This window comes from Mizuhopecten yessoensis, unplaced genomic scaffold (genome assembly GCF_002113885.1).
Source record: "Mizuhopecten yessoensis strain PY_sf001 unplaced genomic scaffold, ASM211388v2 scaffold10883, whole genome shotgun sequence".
Lineage (NCBI taxonomy): Eukaryota > Metazoa > Mollusca > Bivalvia > Pectinida > Pectinidae > Mizuhopecten > Mizuhopecten yessoensis.
In genome coordinates, this window is record NW_018408769.1 from 317,189 (window position 1) to 337,281 (window position 20,093).

Genomic DNA, 20,093 nt, shown 5'->3' on the forward strand with positions numbered 1-20,093 from the left:
GTTAAAGTTTGCGGTAACAAATCTTACAACAATTCTGAGTCATTCTGAGATTCACATTACTTTTATATTAATGGATAGGAGTATGATTATTGGAGACAGTTTCAAATTGGCGGAACCTCATTGGTATTCTTCATTATCTAAGCAAATTATATTTTCGATGAATCAATTCTGATAATAATAAAATCTAGGATAGAACAACAAGAGGTCATGGTCCTTAACAAATAGTAACCTGTGTGTTAGAGTTGTAATTATATCGTATATTTGTTTATTGTTGTTGTTAATATGTGAAGTAGAAATAATCACATTTACATTCAGCAAGATAGTATATCTAAAGCTAATTGGCAATTATGTCATCACAAGTAGCCAGTTGTATCTTATATCTGAGGACTATTCCACAAGATGCAGATTCAGTTATTGTAGAAAATCAAACATCAGAAAGTTTTAATATATAGAGGCTGGTGGTTAATGTTTAACCTGTTTCTTCCTGTGTTTCTCCAGCTGTTTAGTGTCCTCTTCTTGACTAGAGATACCGGTCACATCATGGAGGAGGAATTCACACAGACACTGGACAGGCAAAACCTCGAGGGATCCCTCACTGGCCTCCACCAACTCTGCTAGCCAGGGCATGGACTGGGAGGCACCCTACATACAACACAATATAACTGTAGAAATTAACTGTATTACAACTTAGAAATTGTACACAAACTGAAGTCTTAGATTCACTATTCATGGTCTTGTTTATAGTTAGAAATTGCCTTGAGTTCAGCAGAAAATTCAATTTGAGACCTCACCTGTCTCTGAATGATGTCCAGCAGGAAGTCTGGCTTGCGGCTCCGACATAACAGCTGTCCAATGTGGATAGTCTCATTGAGGATCCTCACTTGCTCTAACATAGCTGCTGGGGGCTGGCGTGCCACTCCACTGTAAGATCAAATCACTATTATAACACAGCTGTGAACCCCACTGGAGGGTTCACTGAGGTATAGGGGTGGAATTCTCTAGTGTTTTGCCAGCCAGCATTATACCCTATGTTGGCTCAACCCCATGTATCACATGGTTGTTGTTGAACATGGTCTATTACATACAAATCATACATTAATAAGAATTTTAGCTAAAATTGACTTATTAGTGCAGGAGGAGTTGTCTGGACAAGATTTCATGGTCGGACAGACAGATCTACGGAGAGGTTCAGCAAGAAAGGTTAGTGGACATATTACCTGGGCTTCATAGCGGTGAGTTGAGTGACCAGCAAACTGTTTGTCTCTGTGATGGTCACTTTGCTAGTGGCAGCAGCAAGATGGCTCTCAAACTCCAGAATTTCCTGCTTCTCCTGTTCTGACACCTGTAAATCAACCAGAATATCAAACATGAACCATATTAATATCATTGTCAAGATTTTCTCTGTTGTTACATTCGTTTCATGCAAAGTTCATATATATAAATATATATTAATTACTCAATGAGCTTTCTAAGGATAACATAAAAGTCACTCTTTCTACAAATTAAACATGTTCTACATTGGAAGGAGGAGATAGGGAGGTATTAAAAAATCCATACCTGTTTCTCTTGATTTTTTATATCCTCAACTTCTCGTTCATCTGAAGCAGTGGTTGGAGGTGGAAACTTGTAATTCCTGCAAGGAAAGAGAGTCAAGTTTTTCAGAAATATCTGTCTAATTATGGATAAATGTGTTTATTTTTGATGAACTATCATATTGTGTTTGGAAGTGACATATACTGTAACAATGAGCACTGTCTCATCACTAATAATGATATACAATATCAATATAATAAAAGTTTGATTGTGATAACAAGTTACTGTTACAATGATTGTGTATGACTAAAATAGAGAACCATGAGACATAGCTATAGGACACCTAGAACCCTGTACCTGGTCATCACCATCTCCATCAGACACTTAAGGGTAGGATAGTTCTCCCAGGCCGTAATACCTACAAATGTAACAAGTTCAGTAAGTACAATTTTACACAATATAGCATTCTGTTGTCAATATTTCTACTGACACATTTTTCTAAAAGATTTATCAAGGTAGTGTTTCCTTTCCATTGATTGAAATTATTATCCTGACAAAGCCAATCATATATATTACTGTATATCAAACAATGAAGGATATACCAGTGTGGAATAGTCATATATATTACTGTATATCAAACAATGAAGGATATACCAGTGTGGAATAGTCATATATATTACTGTATATCAAACAATGAAGGATATACCAGTGTGGAATAATCATACATTTTATTAATGCTCTCACTATGTATTCAGACAAGAAAGGGTATAGTCTTAAATGACAGTGATGATATAAAACATTTAAATAGGCCTCTACAGCAAAAATATAATAATCATTCTAGTATTACAGAAGTATGCATAATATACAAGGCATAAACATCTACACTACAGAATTTGTATGCACATTATTATTCATTATGTGAACATAGGGAATCATAGTATTCACATGAAACAGATATATATATATTAATTTATAGTAAAGTTTATCCTTCCCAAGAATACTTTAAATCATCTTACCAAATGTTTGAGGGTTGAAAGCCGACAAGATGAGGAGTATAATCCAGGATTTCCAGTACAGGTTAGAGATTGCCAAGGTTGGTGGACTGTACCTGTATCATCAATTAACTTGTAATATTAAAGTATCACAGGGAAAAACAACTATCACATGTCACAGGGTTTCAACTTAAACTCATTGTTAATATTCATTGATTGAAGGATTAGCAGATGGTCAAATGAATGAATGGACAAATGTATAAAAATATGAACAAGATGGAAATTGATCATCAAAACTTCAGTTTTACCAATGAACAAGGGACATAATTGTATAAATTTTATTTTGTGACACTTAGCCTTCTGAAACATACAGATGTATAGCTAGTTTGGTGAATGTAGGTAAAATAGCAAGGAACGTATGATTTTGCAACACTCAAACTTCCCAAAACGCTTAAGTATAAAGCAAGTCTGATGAAAGAAGATGTAAAAGCAAAGAAGTTATGTTTTGGACGACCTATTGTAAAAATAAAGTACAAAGGGCCATAACTATGTAAACAGTAGAAACACAATACCAGAGCTCAGTGATTCAAAATTTCAATATATTTTATTTAAAACTATTTGCATTGGGATTCAAAATGATCATATGTAAACTTCAGTGTTTCTCTAATTTCACATATGGAAAATGTGTGTTAACAACCCATTTAGCTCTCCAGCTGTGAACAACCTGGCCCTGATTTCAGTACATCTTCCTAAGACACATAAATAATACAACTTTGATTAATGGATATGAATAGCAAGAAAGTCATGCTCTGGACAAATTTCGGAACGAAAATTGAACGAAGTGCCAAAACTTAATATGGTAGAGCAGGGGACCCTATCTTAGTTTGTAAATCTCTGCCTTCCAAAGAAATATGTCTGTAGGATATCTGTTCTCACCCTTAAAGCAGTAAGCAGAGACATATTTGTAAGATTTTTATGAAGAGATATACCTGTAGAGTACCTGTACTCACCCTTTAGGTAGAGATATGTCTGTAAAATGTCTATGTAGAGATATACCTGTAGAGTACCTGTACTCAACCTTTAGGTAGAGATATGTCTGTAGAATGTCTATGTAGAAATATACCTGTAGAGTACCTGTACTCACCCTTTAGGTAGAGATATGTTTAAAGGAAGTCTATGTGGAGATATATCTGTACTGAGTACCTGTACTCACCCTTTAGGTAGAGATATGTCTGTAGAATGTCTATGTAGAAATATACCTGTAGAGTACCTGTACTCACCCTTTAGGTAGTGATATGTCTGTAGGAAGTCTATGTAGAGATATACCTGTAGAGTACCTGTAGAGGCTGTACTCACCCTTTAGGTAGAGATATGTTTGTAGGAAGTCTATGTAGAGATATATCTGTACTGAGTACCTGTACTCACCCTTTAGGTAGAGATATGTTTGTAGGAATTCTATTTAGAGATATATCTGTACTGAGTCCCTGTAATCACCCTTTAGGTAGTGATATGTCTGTAGGAAGTCTATGTAGATATATCTGTACTGAGTACCTGTACTCACCCTTTAGGTAGAGATATGTCTGTAGGATGTCTGTATGAACACAGATTGAGAAGGGCATCCACCAATTCCAGTCTTTCCATCTGTAGCACTTTTTCACCTATAATACAGAACACAGTTGACAATAGCCCTTTTAAGCTTGCAATGACTTTGACATTGATTATGACCTTGACAGAATGACCTTAAAATTAGCATTTCAACAGACTGGTCTTTCAAAAGTACCTCAAGCTTGTTTTTGGACTACTGAGATACCAAATAAATCAAGTGTAGACAGATGGAGGGCCAATACAACAAAATGGCTTCAGATCCTATCCCCTCAACATAATGTGGGAAGGGGCCAGGGTTGTTATAAGCACACCTGTATCTAAGTCTACCTTCGACAGGTAAGACTATCCTATTATAATTACTATCACAGCTGAGAATACCTGATATTTTAATTACCATAACAAATGAGAATTTTTGTATGATGTATAATAAAACATTTGATACTACACATGTGTATAACACTGTCTTTCCTGAGATTACCCCTGCCAAATTACCGTCGCAGCTGAGACTGGCTGCACGCTTGACAAGCTGGTCCACCAGTTCCACAGCATCTGGAGGGTTTATGGGGATATCTGGAGACAGACCAATGACCAGGATCCTCATCAGGGTGTCCTCAAGGACAGGTGACTCTGACGCAATCCTCAGCAGAGACCTATAATAGTGCATTACAGTTAACATGGCCAGGCCCTCATAAAACATCAAAACCAGATAATCTGATATGATTATTTTGAAGTTTTAATGAGAAACGGCTATTTCAAAATTCTATTGTGGAGTATGAAGAAAACCAATGTCCTAGGACTTAAGTACAAACCCTCTCTCTCCTTCTGACGGCCAGTTGTCTTTGTTGTAGTATTGTTCAGGACCCTCCAGGAACAGTACTTTGTGTAAACTATAAAAACAAGATGTGAAATGTCAAAATTACAATTGCGATAACGTATCACATAATTTCAAAAATGTTTTTCTTTTCCTTTTCTCCCCCTAAAAATATTGACCTTCTTTAATTATATCGCCCCTGAAGAGATACTTGCAACTATACATTAAAAGTAAGGTTGTATAATTGCAATCTTTGTATAGTATAGTACTTGATTTTCAATACCACAGGCTAAAAACTATAGGCTAGAATTTGAACATACTCGGTAATAACAGATATAAAATGTCATGCATCAAAACTCAGTGTAGATGTTCCATAACATTCCAGTTTAATACAATTCAAAGAAATAACCTTCAGAGGATATAATTTCGTCTGGAATCATATTTGCAACATGCAGAGAAGTTAAGCAGTACAGGAGTATATATGACCTTACATACCAATGTATATAATGTTCCGGTTTGAACTCCACAATGTGTTTTGATACAATAGTATGCATCCACCACACAGCATCCCGCTGTATCATTGCAGTCTGTTGGCGATACTTGTGTAGAACTTCTGAATCTGAGACACATTTATAACATATATTAAAGGAAATATTTTCACTTAAGATAGTTAACATGCACTGATAGCCTTTAAAATAAATGCATCATAATTAAACTAGCTAAATTTAGATATAAGGAAATACAACGGAAATTTCAGGTGTTTATCTAGGTTTAATAAAGTATTATTTTGAATTAAAAAAAATGAACAATTCCTGAAAAAAAGTCAGCTTATATCAAAGGTTGAACTATGACATTCAAGGTTCTTTATATTTTGAAACCCATTATGTAGCATTGTGTGTACCATGCAAATAAATTATTATTTAATTAAGAAAAAAAGTTATTTTCACAACCTGTCTATCAATTCAAATTTAACAAGCCTTACCTTGCTTATCTCCCTTGGCCTCCCGTACTGATGGGGTGATCCCTATAAGGATTGTCACTGCCACCATGTCCGCCACAGACATAATGTAACGTTCCTGAAACAAACAGTTATCACATTGGGAGATTTTCTTGCTGATTATGATAAAATATGATACATATAAGAGATCCTTTCACAGACTGCACCTAACACTCATGAATACATAATATTGACTAAAATATTGAATAAAGGAAATAAATGATCTGTTGAAATCTTGCTTTGCAAGTCACAAAAATCAATTTTAAAATCCTTCCAATGACAACTGGTTGATAAAAGGTTAAACTTAATAAAGTTTTAGATAAAGTTCAAGGGTAAGCAAATGTATACTACCGTAGCTGCCAGGTTTTTAAGTATCAGTATTAACAGAATATCTCATACATAGGTATGAGGGATATAGGGAAATTCTACCTGATGATGTAGAATTTGAACTCGAAATCTTGCTAAGCCTTTTTTTTACCTTTAAGTTTTACACACCCATACAGAAGTTCCCTATCCCTCATACCTACATGATAATGGACTCTTTTTCTTCCACCTCTTACCTGGGAGCTTGGTGAAATTGAGAATAACATTGCAAAGGTAACCATAAATATCTATTAGTAGATATTCTAGATAATATATAAAGTGACCATGACTAAATGTGAATAAAAAGTAGTAAGTATGATACTGTGTACTGAAGAAAGAGTGTTAAATACTGTGTAATCTGGAGGTGCATACTTCGAGACCAAAGCAATTTACTAAAGCTTCACAGTAAGGTTGCTTAATAATATTTGTCCATGTGATGATGTCAGATCTGACTGTGTTTTGGCAGCAGATTTTCCTTCACTCAACAAAACATCAATTAATGACATCACATATAACAGTGAAATGACTTCACAATTCAGAAAATTAGCTGGTATGGTACGAATCATTTTGAACTCAAACATTTGTTTCTATGTATTTCCTAGCTAGACAGGATTTAGAGTAAAAATGTAATTCCTCCTGGACTTGGAGTCCCTGGGTGTACGTGTATCTTGCAGTGAATATCTGTTCGGTCCTTAAGCCAACTGTTACCACCAATGGTATGGAATGAGCAGCTTAATGGTGTAGAGAATAGAAGGTTCCTGATAGTAGAAATATAAAGTATCAAGTAGATAAATTGGCATACCCTCAGAGAATTGTCCATTTCTAAGAACTTGGAATCTGTCCTTTCCTGCATCAAGTTCAGACAAAATGAAGACAGTTTGATGTCCTGTTTCAGTGTGCGAGCTATCTCACGGAGTAAGGCCCGAAGTGCACGGAGATAATCCTCTTTATTGGACAGCAGGTCCTGGAATATCTCGGCCAGTACCTACAGCAGGATAAATTCAGTTTTCTAAGCCACACCAGGATAATTCATGACTTAGTGATGCAAAATTTAATTCATACTGTAAAAAATATGGTGCTTTCTAAAACATTATGTACGCTTAAAAGACATGCATTTATATTTTGTAGAAAAACTTTTGGGAACAAACAGCTGACAAAACAATGATAAATGCCCTTTTGACATTACAGAAAAACATCTTAAATTTGAGAAACTAGTTGGCTACGTTTAAATTACATTTACTGAGTTTAATGTTCAACAAATAATTCTTTGACAGGAGACAAAAATATAGCCTACTTTTAAGCATGATTTCTGTAATAAGCAGGTTTTACTTCATTAATACCAGAATATGGACAGAGAAAGTGACAATTTTTTTTAACATTGGAGATCTGGATTACGAGTAACATGCAGCAAAAATCCTACAAACCTTAGTAGCAAGTGTTGATGAGGTCTGGAACATGACACTGATCAGTGCCATATTGTTGGGGTTCCTGACGTTGGATAACTCATTGTAGATGGTGTGAGTAAGCATCATGCGCAGGTTCTCTTGGTGTTGTGGGATCAACTCCCTGTAAAACAACTTAAAACCTTACCTGATTGTCTCAAACAGGTTCTTATTTTTATTTACAGAAATCCACAACAAAATGTGTTCATTTACTTGTAATTAAAGGATGAGAGGCATTTTAGAAACATATGGATGGTAGCTAAGCTAGGGTAAACATATGGATGGTAGCTAAGCTAGGGTAAACAAGTTTATCAAGTTATCAACTGGGTTTTACAAGGGAAACGGAACTATATCAAATCCTTTTAAATAGGTTCTGTGTTGCTGAGATCAATCATTTCTACAACATTTATGGAAAGAGCCATCAAATCTGAATTCAGGATTTGATATGTTAATTGGCCAAAAAACCAGAATGCTAACCAAATATTTCAACAAAAATCTGTAGATTTTGAAACCATGCAATGAGCTGCACCCTCCAGCTGTTTTCCTACACCTAAGGGAGTAAGTGGCCTCTACTAAACTTTTGGATTAGACTACGTTAAATGTTTTATTTTACCTGACAAATGTGAGGATATTGTTACATTACCTGATACAAGTGAGGAAATGGTTGAGCAGTGGTTTAGTTTTCATCCTAATCTTGACGAGTTGTGAGAGAACCTCTATGTCATTCTGGTCATACTGGTTACAGTTCATACACAGGGACATCAACAGCTCCTGGGCGGACCGTGTCAACTACAAACATGTCAAACAATAACAAATCATAAGTGCTTAGTTTTAGTTTTTACTTGATGTAAATTCAAAAATGTTTTAAAGATGGCAAAAATATCACATGGATGATAAATTAATAAAATTTGGGTATCTTTTGCTGAAAATGTATATGTGAATCAGAATAAAAGTCACTGCAATACAAGTTTACTGAATGATGACATTTAATGGGTTTTTATAACAAGTAATGGCATCATTTACTTAATATGAACACTATTAATCCTGAGAATAATCATTCAAAAGTCCTGATAAATCTGCTGTTCAGATGTCAGTTATCCCAATGACTAGGATTACAGACGATTAAATTGTTAACAATCATCAACAAAATCAAAAAATTTGGCAATATTCAGATGGCAATAAATTTCTCATGGACAGCATAATTGAATTGTTTATCACTTCAAAAATGTCTTTTTCAGAGGCCATATGATAGTAATTTATATGTTACTGAATGGTAGAAACTACTGACCACAAAAATATTAAATAGTACAGTGAGTGTGCCTGAGGGATTAGTAACCACATATCAGTGAATTTACCTTTGGATTTTGCAGCCACATCTCTAGACGTTGTGCAGATTGGAGTCGCACCTGACTGTATCCACTTGTAGCAGTCATCAGACGGATAACATTACGGGATGATGTGTCCATTGTCTGGCGGCGACTCAGTTGTTCACGGATGATATCCATCACATAGGACTCTATACTATCCTGTTGGTATGGGTATCTGTGATGTGATGGCAAAGCACTTTCAGTTAAAGTTGTTCATAATATTAGATCCATATGTTTATCATGGAATGAGTAGATGAACACTGTTATCTTTCTCATAATCATATTCATCATAAACAAAGTAAGAGATCTAAAGGTCACTTATGCATACTCCCTCACCTATCCTCCTAATTCCTTACAGAGTGTTTACTGTGCAAATTATGACATTACAGTTATGGTCTGGACAAGTATTCCCCTGATTTGACTTCTCACCATCTTGACTTTCAGTGGATGAGCCTGTGTGTTAAATAATCCACACTGTATAATCATGACACACACACCTATAAAGTTTAAAATGGAATGTTTTGCCAATAAGAAAGTACACCGGGAAGAGCATCTGATCTTTCAACCCTTTCCCTGACCTTGACCTTTGGCATATAGATGTAGCTGTGTTATGCGACATGCTGAGTGGTCAGAACAGGTCAATCCATGAAGTTTCATAACTTAATCTTCAGATGGTCCGAAATTATTGCCAGACAATACAAGATGTAATGAATGCAAACACAGACAAGCAAAAATATGATCACTGTATGCCCTCTTACTTTGAAGAGGACACAACAAAGCTTGCTATTAATGCATATTTCAAACGACTTAACATTATTACAATGTTTACTGATTATCTTTCATAAATGTTAAGATTCTAATACCTAGGAAATACTGTGACCTCATCCTCTCCAAGGCTGCTGAGTTTATCTTCCAGACTATCTGATGACTTGGTCACATCATCATCTTCCAGGAATGACACCACAGGACTTGCTGTAAACAGACATCAAGTTACATGACTTTCAATTATCCATCAATGTATGAATATGGACAGTCTTAATACTGTTACTTTTCTATATGAAATCAAAAATTGAAAACATCTATTTTCTGCACATTACTAGAGCAGACAGAACTTTGTTTCTGGATAACTGTATTTTTTAAGAGAACTTTTAATTATTGTTTTGTTGTTCTCACCTGAGCCAGATTGTGTGCCTGACATATCTATAGACATGGAAAGTGACTTGGAAGGTAGCTTGGTGTTGAATGCTGTGATGATATTGTCAACGAAACTCTTACAGTCTGATCTATCTACCCAGACTCGCTCTCCGAGGGAATCTTCAACAAACACCTACAAAAACATCAAGTATTGTTTCAGTCATCTATACATTTATATTTTATACACAAAGAGGTTTTTATCATCGCTGTATAATTAACAGCATGTGGATATGTAAAAGTTCACCTGTTGACCTATAATAATAATAATGATAATAATTTGAGGTTCAATCTGATTAAAATCATGTTACATGGCTTCGTTAACTTCGTACTACGCCTGAACATCTGAGTGTGCCGCGGTCAGGGTCATGTTCAGGTGACCTTTATATTTATAAATACTCATTAATTTTTGACCAATCAGAGACCCTCTTTCAAAAGGGCACTCAGAGTTGTAACAAATATGTCGGACATTGATGAGAATGATGCGAAAAAGTTCTGAAGTTATTTGAGATTGATCGTCTGAAACCCGAGCAGAAAAAGATATTCGAAGCTTTATTAGAGAAGAAAGACTGTATGGCGGTGTTGCCTACGCAATTATTACCCAATGGGTACGTTTTCCTTGGCGTTGTAGAAACGTCAGTTCCCGCCGCCATATTTGTTTTTGAAAAACTAATCTGTTCAATACCCCTCGCTATTTATCTATCAACCATGATATTCCGATTCGCTGGCAAACTTTTGCCAGCGCGCCTCTGATTGGTTCATCTAAAGGTCACTTGAACGTGACCCTGACCGCGGCACATTCATATGTTCAGGCAGAGCCATGTAACAGATGATTTTAATCAGATTGTTTGAGGTTCTTATATACCGCTTTATCACAACCTAGTTCGTAGGTCGTCTCAAAGCGGTTCACAAATTATTAACCGTGGTTATAGGGCCTTTGCAACCAGCCAACATTTCTAGCACTGCCCAACCACGTACTCATTTACATCCGAGTCAACTGAAACAAGCGGAGTTAAGTATCTTGCTCAAAGATACAACATAGTGCTGTGCCATGACTCGAACCTGCAACCCTTCGGTCATGAGCCTGCAGGCATTCTACCACTAGACTACCGTGCCTCCTATGAAGTTGTCACACAAAAAAAAATTATCAAGGAAAAAATAATTCAGCTTGCATAAAATTTTGATAAAATCATACGTATATACCTTCACAAAATCATCTGGCCAATTCTCCTCCTCACTGAATGCTGCCATCAGGACATTGCAGGCAAACACTGACACAAGCACATTGCCTTTGGCTTTAAAGTTGAGTGACAATTCTCTTTTCAGCAGACTACAGAAAGCCTGCAAGTGATTTTAAAGATTTCACAACACCTTGACTTTGTTACAATCATGCAGTGCACATACATGATATCATAGATAATTTTAGAGCATTGTTTCTTTAACACTAATTGATCATGATCAGCTGTTTATGTTATAACATTGACATTTAGCTAATATTTTATACAACACACCTACATCTGTATGAGCAGTATAAACCTTCCTCATTTTTAACGTTATATAGCTAACACATTTTTTTGCTGAAACTTACCTGAATGATGAGCTCGCTATTGAAGATACTAGAATGAGTTTTTGCCAGCGACATGATGGTAAGGTACACCACTGTGTCTGGTTTTGAACGATTTCCTCTCAGGTTTTTTATTGCTCCAAGAAACAATCCCTCCAGCTTCTCATCATTGCACATGTCCTCTGCATCTAACACTTCTTCCATCAACATCAGTGGCTCAACTATGAAACAAACATTTAAACATGTGGTTATAAGCAAAATAATTTAGTATCACATGATGTACTTTTGTTAATTTCTTTACATCTATACTGTAACATGAACAGATATTTTTTCTTTTGCAACTATCAATCCTTTGGGTTAGTCAGATAAACCAGATATAATAAATCAGCCAACACGTACGAAATAATTCAAAAACCTCTATGTCTACATTTTTTAAAACATGTTTTCTAACTTACAAGGCACACATTTGCAATTTTTTGATGTTTCAATAATGTTACAATAACGTAAAACAACAATCTCTATATTGTTAGATTAAATACAAATCAAAAGCTTACTATCAATAGCAACTTCATCCAGCTGCGAACTTGTATTTGGAGCCGGCGAACTACGTCGGTCTGCATCAGAAGATCGACCTAAGGGCGTAAAGGTTTGTCCTTGTATAAGTTTTGGTCGCTTTGCTATACCAGAAATGGATGATGAAGGTGCCTCCCTTTTCCTTTCTCCAGAAGATGACAGGAGTTTCTTGGATGATACTTGAGAAGGAACGCCCCGGGGTACATCTAGCTCGGACACAGAGGAAGGCTTTGATTTCCCAAGAGCAATGAAATCTCCCGGAGGTGCTATGTGCACTAAAAACAAAGGAAAAAAAATACAATACCTGAATAATTAATCGATTAATAAAATTTGAAATGTAAGTGAAAAAAAATAATTGTATGCCTCATTTGGTTATTTAGATACCATGTTGCGATTGTAAGTCACTAATTAACTAAATTCTTTAAAATCAATAAGATTGAATTGGTACAACGCAGGGCTGCTCGTTACGTACTAAACAAAAACATCTACACTCATAGAACATCCAGTGTCTCCGATGTGTTGAACCATCTTAAATTGCAATCCCTTGCCGAGAGACGCTGAGACACAAGCCTATATATGAAGTTCAAAATTGTAAACAATCAGGTAGTTATTAGTAAACACACTAGACTAATACCGGCAACCAGGCAATCAAGGCATGTTCCAAATACCACACTGCAGAACCCAGGTCAGAAAACAATCCTTCTTTCCACGATTAATATCCGAGTTGAATAAGATCTCACCAGATATCATATCCTCCTGTTCGACTACTGAATCTTTTAAATCTGCTCTCCTGTCACTGTTCCCTCACAATTAAATATTATACATATCATTTTGGCTTTCTCATTTTGAAGTTGGTCATTACCGCTTAGAAGTAGAAGTAGATTACCATTTAGATTGAGTATACATTAATCTTCTGAACTATGATGTTCTTAACTTGGGCGATTTGGAACTTTTGAATGAGAAGATCCGATACAATAAACTACATAAACGCTGGGGCTATTTCGCTAGCAGTATATAATTCAGATGTTCTTTCCGCATATTCTAACCGACAGCTTATTTTACAATGATATGCGAACTCGCTATGGACCGAGTTGGCCCCTCACGTCGAGGGAACCATAACAAATAAAAACAAGTTCATTTGAATCATAAATGTATTTGTATCCACGATTTGATTAACCCTGAAGTTTAACAGTATGACAAGTATCTTAAGTTTATAATTTGTTTCCAATTTAATCAAAACAAAGATGATAAAAAGTCCGTGTGAAAACCTTTCGCCTTTGCCGGTCTTTTTGCAGCCATTTCTGCAGAGTTCTCTGTCACTTAGAAGCTTAAATGTCTGGTAACTTTCTTTCGATGAATAAAGCGTTTTATCTTCCGTGTATGATAAAATTCGACCAAAATAAAAAAGATTATCCGGATGAGAATTAAATTATTTATTTTGTAGCAAAATCGAATGAAACATAATTTTCATTTTATATTTTAATCCGTTAATCGTAGGATTAAAAAGATATGAAAATTATGTCGTGTAATGAACGGACGACATAATCTGTTTCCGTGGTTATATGTCACAAAAAAATAAAATAAAAAAAAATACATATTGCTCTATTAATTACACTTTTAAGACACTAAATCATGCAGAGTTATTTCTTTAAATTGACACTTAAAATAACCTTCTGATAACTATGAACTTAAGTTTTGGTTAGTTTGGGCCTTATATGGTTGCTATCATAAAGACAAAAAGACAAAACAGGAGTTGTATATCAAATTCCATGCAAAACCTTTCAACAGTCATATATAGGGGAAACTGGGAGGAAATTCGGTACACGTCTGGAGGAACATCAAAAGGACGTAGAGAAAATTAGGAACATCACATTCACCAGATCCACGCGCAAAACATCCGCCACCCAGTACAACAAATCAGCGTTAATAGATCACGAGGACACCCAAAATCACATCGTCGATTGGGACAATGCCAAGATTGTTGAAAGGGAACAAACAACACACACAAACGAGACAAATCAAAGAAGCAATCAAAATCAGGAAAACTCAGAACATGAACAGAGACGAGGGGGCGCCAGCTGAGTCATCTGCATGACCTAATACTGACATAACACGGGAGGGGACTAGATGTACACCCTACCTAGCTGTAACATTTCTGATGCAGTGTGTATGTATAAGCTCCCTATCGAAAGGCGAAACGTCTCGGGTCGAGTGACATGAAAAATATACAATTTCGTCACATCGTTGTACAGGTAAATAATTCAAATCGCTCGATCACTCAGTCATAGCTTGACAAAGGGACCAGTTAGTCTTGAAACGTTGCGACACGTTTAACACGTACATTGTTTGTGTTAAAAGTAAAACTTTGATATTGCATATTTCCAAACTGATGAATCTCATTGAAAAATAAATTTTGTGATTATTTGCATCATGGGTAAAGTGACATAACCGCCTATTTTATTATTATTTTATAGATAAGTAATCATTATTCCCTTGTAACACCAATCACAAGATTTTGAATATAGATAACGTTATTTTGATAAATGAATACATGTTAGCTACACACACACACACACAAAAGAAAAGAAAAGAAAGAACACCCAACAAAATTAATTAAGTTTTACAAATCCCGATATCCCTAATATGAATCACTTTAAAGGTTTCAAATATAACAAGGATTCTAATATCTATATAAGCAACGGGATTAATAAATATAAACTATAAGTTTTTTCAATAGAAACGTGTATATATGAAAAACTATCAATGAAGTTATGAAATGTAGTTTATTCCTGCTGTAATTTATAATATTTAAATGATTTCACACGCTTCTCTATTAATTGGATACTGAGAATTTCATAAAAGTCAGAATGGAACGGAAACAAACTTGACCTGATTCCATATGTCGTATGACTGACCTATTTATGTACTAACAAAAATGGCACACAGAGTCAATCGTTTCTTGAGTAAGGTTACCGCATAATTGATAGGTTACGTTGACCAATGGATGTTGTACCATATCTATTATCATCTTATCTGTTTTATATTCAAAGGCGTCCTCTAGTAACCCACTCTTGGTGCAATTCTAAAAACCGCTGGGCAGTAGGCTTATCGATAAGGGTATTGACCTGAGATAGGCGCGTGCACAGGCCAGTCTCCTAATTATAGTTAGGTAAAGTTTCGTGTATGGTTACACAAGTCAGCAGAAAATGATTGTCTCAATTTTAGTTTGTTAAAATAAGACTTACTGGAAGCAAGGTTGTTGTTATTGCACGATTTATCTTGAGCATGGTTTGTAGGGTATGGCTTCAAAGGGTACACTAATGATAAACCAATGCTTGGTTATTGCACGGGTAGGCTTTAGGAGGCAACCGTCAACTTAATGGCTGGACAAGACTTCGGGGACATAAGCGTCTTTGTAAGGCTGAGTACATCTCAAACAAGTTACTGAATCACAGTAGTACCAATTAGTTTTATGGTTTGTCTGACCTTGTTCTATAAGTCTCTGTATCAAATCATCTTTTTTTGACTTATGATTTTTTTATTTTTTTTTTTTATTAAAAATGATTGTTTGTACACCAACGATGCGTTTTGTTTTATATTTTTGAACTATTCGTTCATTTGTCTTTGTTCTATTCTCATACCGTTTGTTGATTGACATTTCAAAACACGCCCTTTCCTGTATGGCATGACTACGATAGGCCAATATGAACCAAACGATGAAGGAGAAATATTAGTGTTTAGCGTTGAACCAGTAGATACCTGGACATACGGACAGTACTGAATGAGAAAGGTGCCAGGAACGTACCTAATTTTGTACTATTTCTAAGTTTGATTAAAACTGTAAAGCTACTACAAAAAAATCACCGTGTTTTATTATGCTTGTTTCCACCTGATATAAAGTGGGACAACATGTGAAATTCACATATACATATATCACAACATACTTAATGTGAGGATCATTACTATCATGGCAAAATTATGATGATAAATCAGAATATATTAGTATGAAATTAAGGTAAGTGAAATTAAGGTTTTATTGTGTGTTACACTGAATTCATTGCATATTTGAAATGTATTCTTTAATGGGCGTTAAGATAATAAAAAGAACCTGTCACGGTTGTTTCGTTTTTTGATATTTTTGATATGTAAGCAGAAGGTTAAAAACTGTTTTAGGAATGTCAAATATAGTTCGCAAAAGAACATACAACGGGAAAACCAATTTCGAAAAGATTTAAAAAGAATATGCTTAAGCGACTTTTTTAATGAACTTCCGTCAGGAACAATTCATTAATTATGCTCATTGAATTTCTGAAAATAACATTTAAAAAAAATATGACAGTGAAAACAAGTTTTAAAAAAATGTGACTTTCATATCGAAACTCCATTAGCAACAATGAAAATAAGATTAAAAAACAACAAAAAAACACTTTGGAGACTTCATGATATCGAAATATCATAATCAACAGAATAACATAGTTTGATACACGACATACAGAGTTTATGTCTTTATTATATAAATATTCATTTCATTTAATTTATTTTTGATTTGGGGTTTTAAGTGAGATGCTAATTTTTGCATTGTACATTAAAATATGTTGTTATTTATTATAGATGAATAGGAAATAGATCTTGATCATAAAAAAAATTCAATAATTATTTCGTTCTAATAATTGATATCTTCTCACAAGCCTGATGAAATTAGTCCGCCATCTTTAAACCTATTGACAAGAAGATGCATTTTCCCATTGTCAAAATTGATACATATTGATACATATTTTAGTCAGTTAATTTATTACTAAAGCTATAGTTTAAATATGTTTACGCTATTATCATTTTTGATCATTTACGAAATCAACGTGTGAGTAGATAAGGAGTTGTATTTTGTGTGAGAACAAGGGAACTAGACATGACACTATTTTATATTTATATCTACAATCGTAACAAATGGAGCTTCCTTGTTAGACATATTCTAGAAATGATTACACATAGCGGCTGACCACCTTTCCATGTAACTGATACTATCCCATATACATTTACAAAACCATGTGAGTTAAACCTTAATCGTTTTGATAATTAAAGATCGTTTGACTTGTATCGAAAGGCGAACCAAGATGTTTATTGAAAACAATAAATATGACTGTTGTATTTTTAATTTGCGTGAGCTAATCTTGCAAAGACTTTTCCATTTATATTAAACACTTTGTCAAATTGTTCCTGTTCCTTCAAATTCAAATTGCTTCGAAGTCATTGAGTGTAATTGAAATAATGCGTGTTTGATTTTTTTTGTGACTTGAATATTTCTGCTAATCTAATAACATTACTTAGCTATTCATCATCATTCAATTTTAGAATTTAGAACACACGTTAAGCGGTTCCTAGATCATGTTTTGATCGGCTTCTATTTTAGTATTCCCGGCTAGTTCACGCTGCTTTGGAATCCTGATCACGATTAGATTGTTTTCAATATTTCTTAAAATTATGTCCTGCGCCTTGCGGTCCAACTACTTCTGCTTTGTACAACAAGATGTTTTTTTGTCGGCGATTTCTCGGAAGCGTGATTCTTCGAATTATTTCTGTTAAAATTCGGGTTTCTTAAGCATTAAAAGTTTACAAAATATATATTGTCATAAAAAAACAATAAATACAAAAAAATAATAAATATATGAGTCAATTAATCGATTACTATATGTATAATGCCGACTGATGAAATATATAAATAAAAAGTATTTGACGTTTTGTGATGAATACCTGTTAAATTCCATCGAATTAGGTCAATTTTCATATTTGTTCGAGAACAAAGCACGAGTGAAAATATCAAAAACACTTATCCCACTAATGATGGTATTCACAAAGAAATGAGGATCATACTATCGTATTTCGAATAGATAGGTATGCTATTGCTATTGGTATAACTTGTGTTACAAGTCTCGTCAATCAATTACATTTTATTACACATCTTTTAAAACCAGGGACTATTTGCAAGTTTCGATAAATGAGTTATATAAAAATAAGGTGTACTTACTGATATGTCCTTTCATCACGGGTATCATTACGAATGTATTTCATTTGATATTTTAATAGTAATTGTATTACGCAACGCTAACACAATTGGAACAATTTTTGGCAGTTTTTCAGTGGTATTCCAAAATCCAGATCATGCATCTTCCAATAAAAATATAAGGCTTTGATGAATCTACACTTATATATTATCCGGTTATAATAAGCAAAAATCAACATCTCAACATGCTTATAATTAATCCCTTCAAAATCCTCCAAACTTTCGTCGGCGTACAAACACAACACACTACAGCGTTAACGAGGATAAAAGACCTTGGTCCTACATGCTAAGAACTTGACCGAAATTCCGCTTGCATGAATCAAAGCAAAGGTCACTGTTGCTTGAGACTGAACAATCCGCACAACTGAACTTGTATTTGATTCAAATTAGTTATAAGTAAATATTGGAGAATTATATGTTAACAGTAGTTATCTTCACGTTTGGTATCATCCATCTCTCATTATATCTGAAGAAATAGAGTTGACAAATAGTTTCACGTTTTCATCTCACAGAGGACAGCTTTGTAGGAAAGTTGTATATGTGATTACCAAAACTATTTAGAGAAGTAACAAGAGTTTGTCTGTGTTCTTTGTATAACGGATATTTAAAATTGAAGAAAAAACACATGCTGGGTATTTTCTACATAATCTTGGAATAAAGCAGAAATTTGAAAAATCCGATTGCTGCATGTATTTTTCTTAGTCGACGAAGAACAATATTAACCGTTGAGCATTAAGAGTACCATCTGTTGTAGTCAAATAGGTATAGAAGGAATAAACTATCAAAACATATTCGTTCTTCATTTAGTTGACTTAAAATGCCTTGTCCCTCTGAGAGAATGAGGGTTGAGTTTTGGCTTATCCTTTATCATAGTACGTATGTGGTGTAAGTCTATTCATTCTAATGTACTTCATTATGAATTATGATTGTTCCGTATACCTGCAAGTGTTTCAAAACAAAGATTTAGAACAACAAACAGCTATAATCAACTGAGCAGATTCTACAAAAAATAAATAAATAATATTTTCATTCATTTTCCCTCATTAGCTTAAACATAGTGATTAGTAGAAGTCTGTAATGTAAACTTCTAGCTTTACTGTCTCTCCCCGCAAAATTAATTTCGAAAGCTATTCGCTATTCCGAATCCAACTGGATGAGCGATTTATGTTTGCCTTTTTTCAAGCTATCGGGTAAAACACCGATCACAATACGGTCGTTTAAACCAACTGAGCTACGTGGTCGGAGGTAGTCCACTGGTCAAGCCAAAATTACACTAAAATGTCATACATCCAAAGCATAATTAAGGAGGGCTAATGTATGTTTGGAAAACTACAGTAGAAATTTCTAGTGTTTTCAATGACATGTGTCCTAAATTCACGTGTACTGACGTCCCCTCGAGCCATTTATATCTATACAACTACCAGATCCTTACATGCTGCCATGCTTTTTTCTTGTTCTTAATCAAGTACGGTTATGGTGCAAGCGTTTAGTCACGATGTAAGCATGCAACCTGAAAATAACAAAATGTTTTAGAGATTAATGTGGAAATGACTTTTAATTGTTTGCAAGAAGGTTTTAATCGTTAACACGTATTTCA

At 34.7% G+C, this 20,093-nt stretch overlaps 1 protein-coding gene across 1 annotated transcript in view; it reads right to left on the reverse strand.

The window, feature by feature from the left end:
• The window catches only part of LOC110463255 (integrator complex subunit 1-like), a 30,812-nt gene extending 17,036 nt beyond the window's left edge, over positions 1-13,776 (reverse strand). Inside the window, exons 1-21 of the mRNA XM_021517692.1 lie at positions 13,707-13,776; positions 12,420-12,713; positions 11,890-12,086; positions 11,505-11,642; positions 10,284-10,437; positions 9,974-10,082; positions 9,099-9,285; positions 8,387-8,532; positions 7,726-7,867; positions 7,104-7,286; positions 5,924-6,017; positions 5,437-5,560; positions 4,940-5,017; positions 4,623-4,780; positions 4,087-4,183; positions 2,550-2,641; positions 1,891-1,951; positions 1,558-1,633; positions 1,218-1,342; positions 792-921; positions 475-642 (exon numbers count right to left, since the gene is read on the reverse strand). Of these exons, the coding sequence (XP_021373367.1) occupies positions 475-642; positions 792-921; positions 1,218-1,342; positions 1,558-1,633; positions 1,891-1,951; positions 2,550-2,641; positions 4,087-4,183; positions 4,623-4,780; positions 4,940-5,017; positions 5,437-5,560; positions 5,924-6,017; positions 7,104-7,286; positions 7,726-7,867; positions 8,387-8,532; positions 9,099-9,285; positions 9,974-10,082; positions 10,284-10,437; positions 11,505-11,642; positions 11,890-12,086; positions 12,420-12,713; positions 13,707-13,737 (2,784 nt within the window). The 5' untranslated portion in view covers positions 13,738-13,776. The remainder of the gene's footprint in view (positions 1-474; positions 643-791; positions 922-1,217; positions 1,343-1,557; positions 1,634-1,890; positions 1,952-2,549; positions 2,642-4,086; positions 4,184-4,622; positions 4,781-4,939; positions 5,018-5,436; positions 5,561-5,923; positions 6,018-7,103; positions 7,287-7,725; positions 7,868-8,386; positions 8,533-9,098; positions 9,286-9,973; positions 10,083-10,283; positions 10,438-11,504; positions 11,643-11,889; positions 12,087-12,419; positions 12,714-13,706) is intronic.
• Between the last annotated feature and the right edge of the window lie 6,317 nt (positions 13,777-20,093).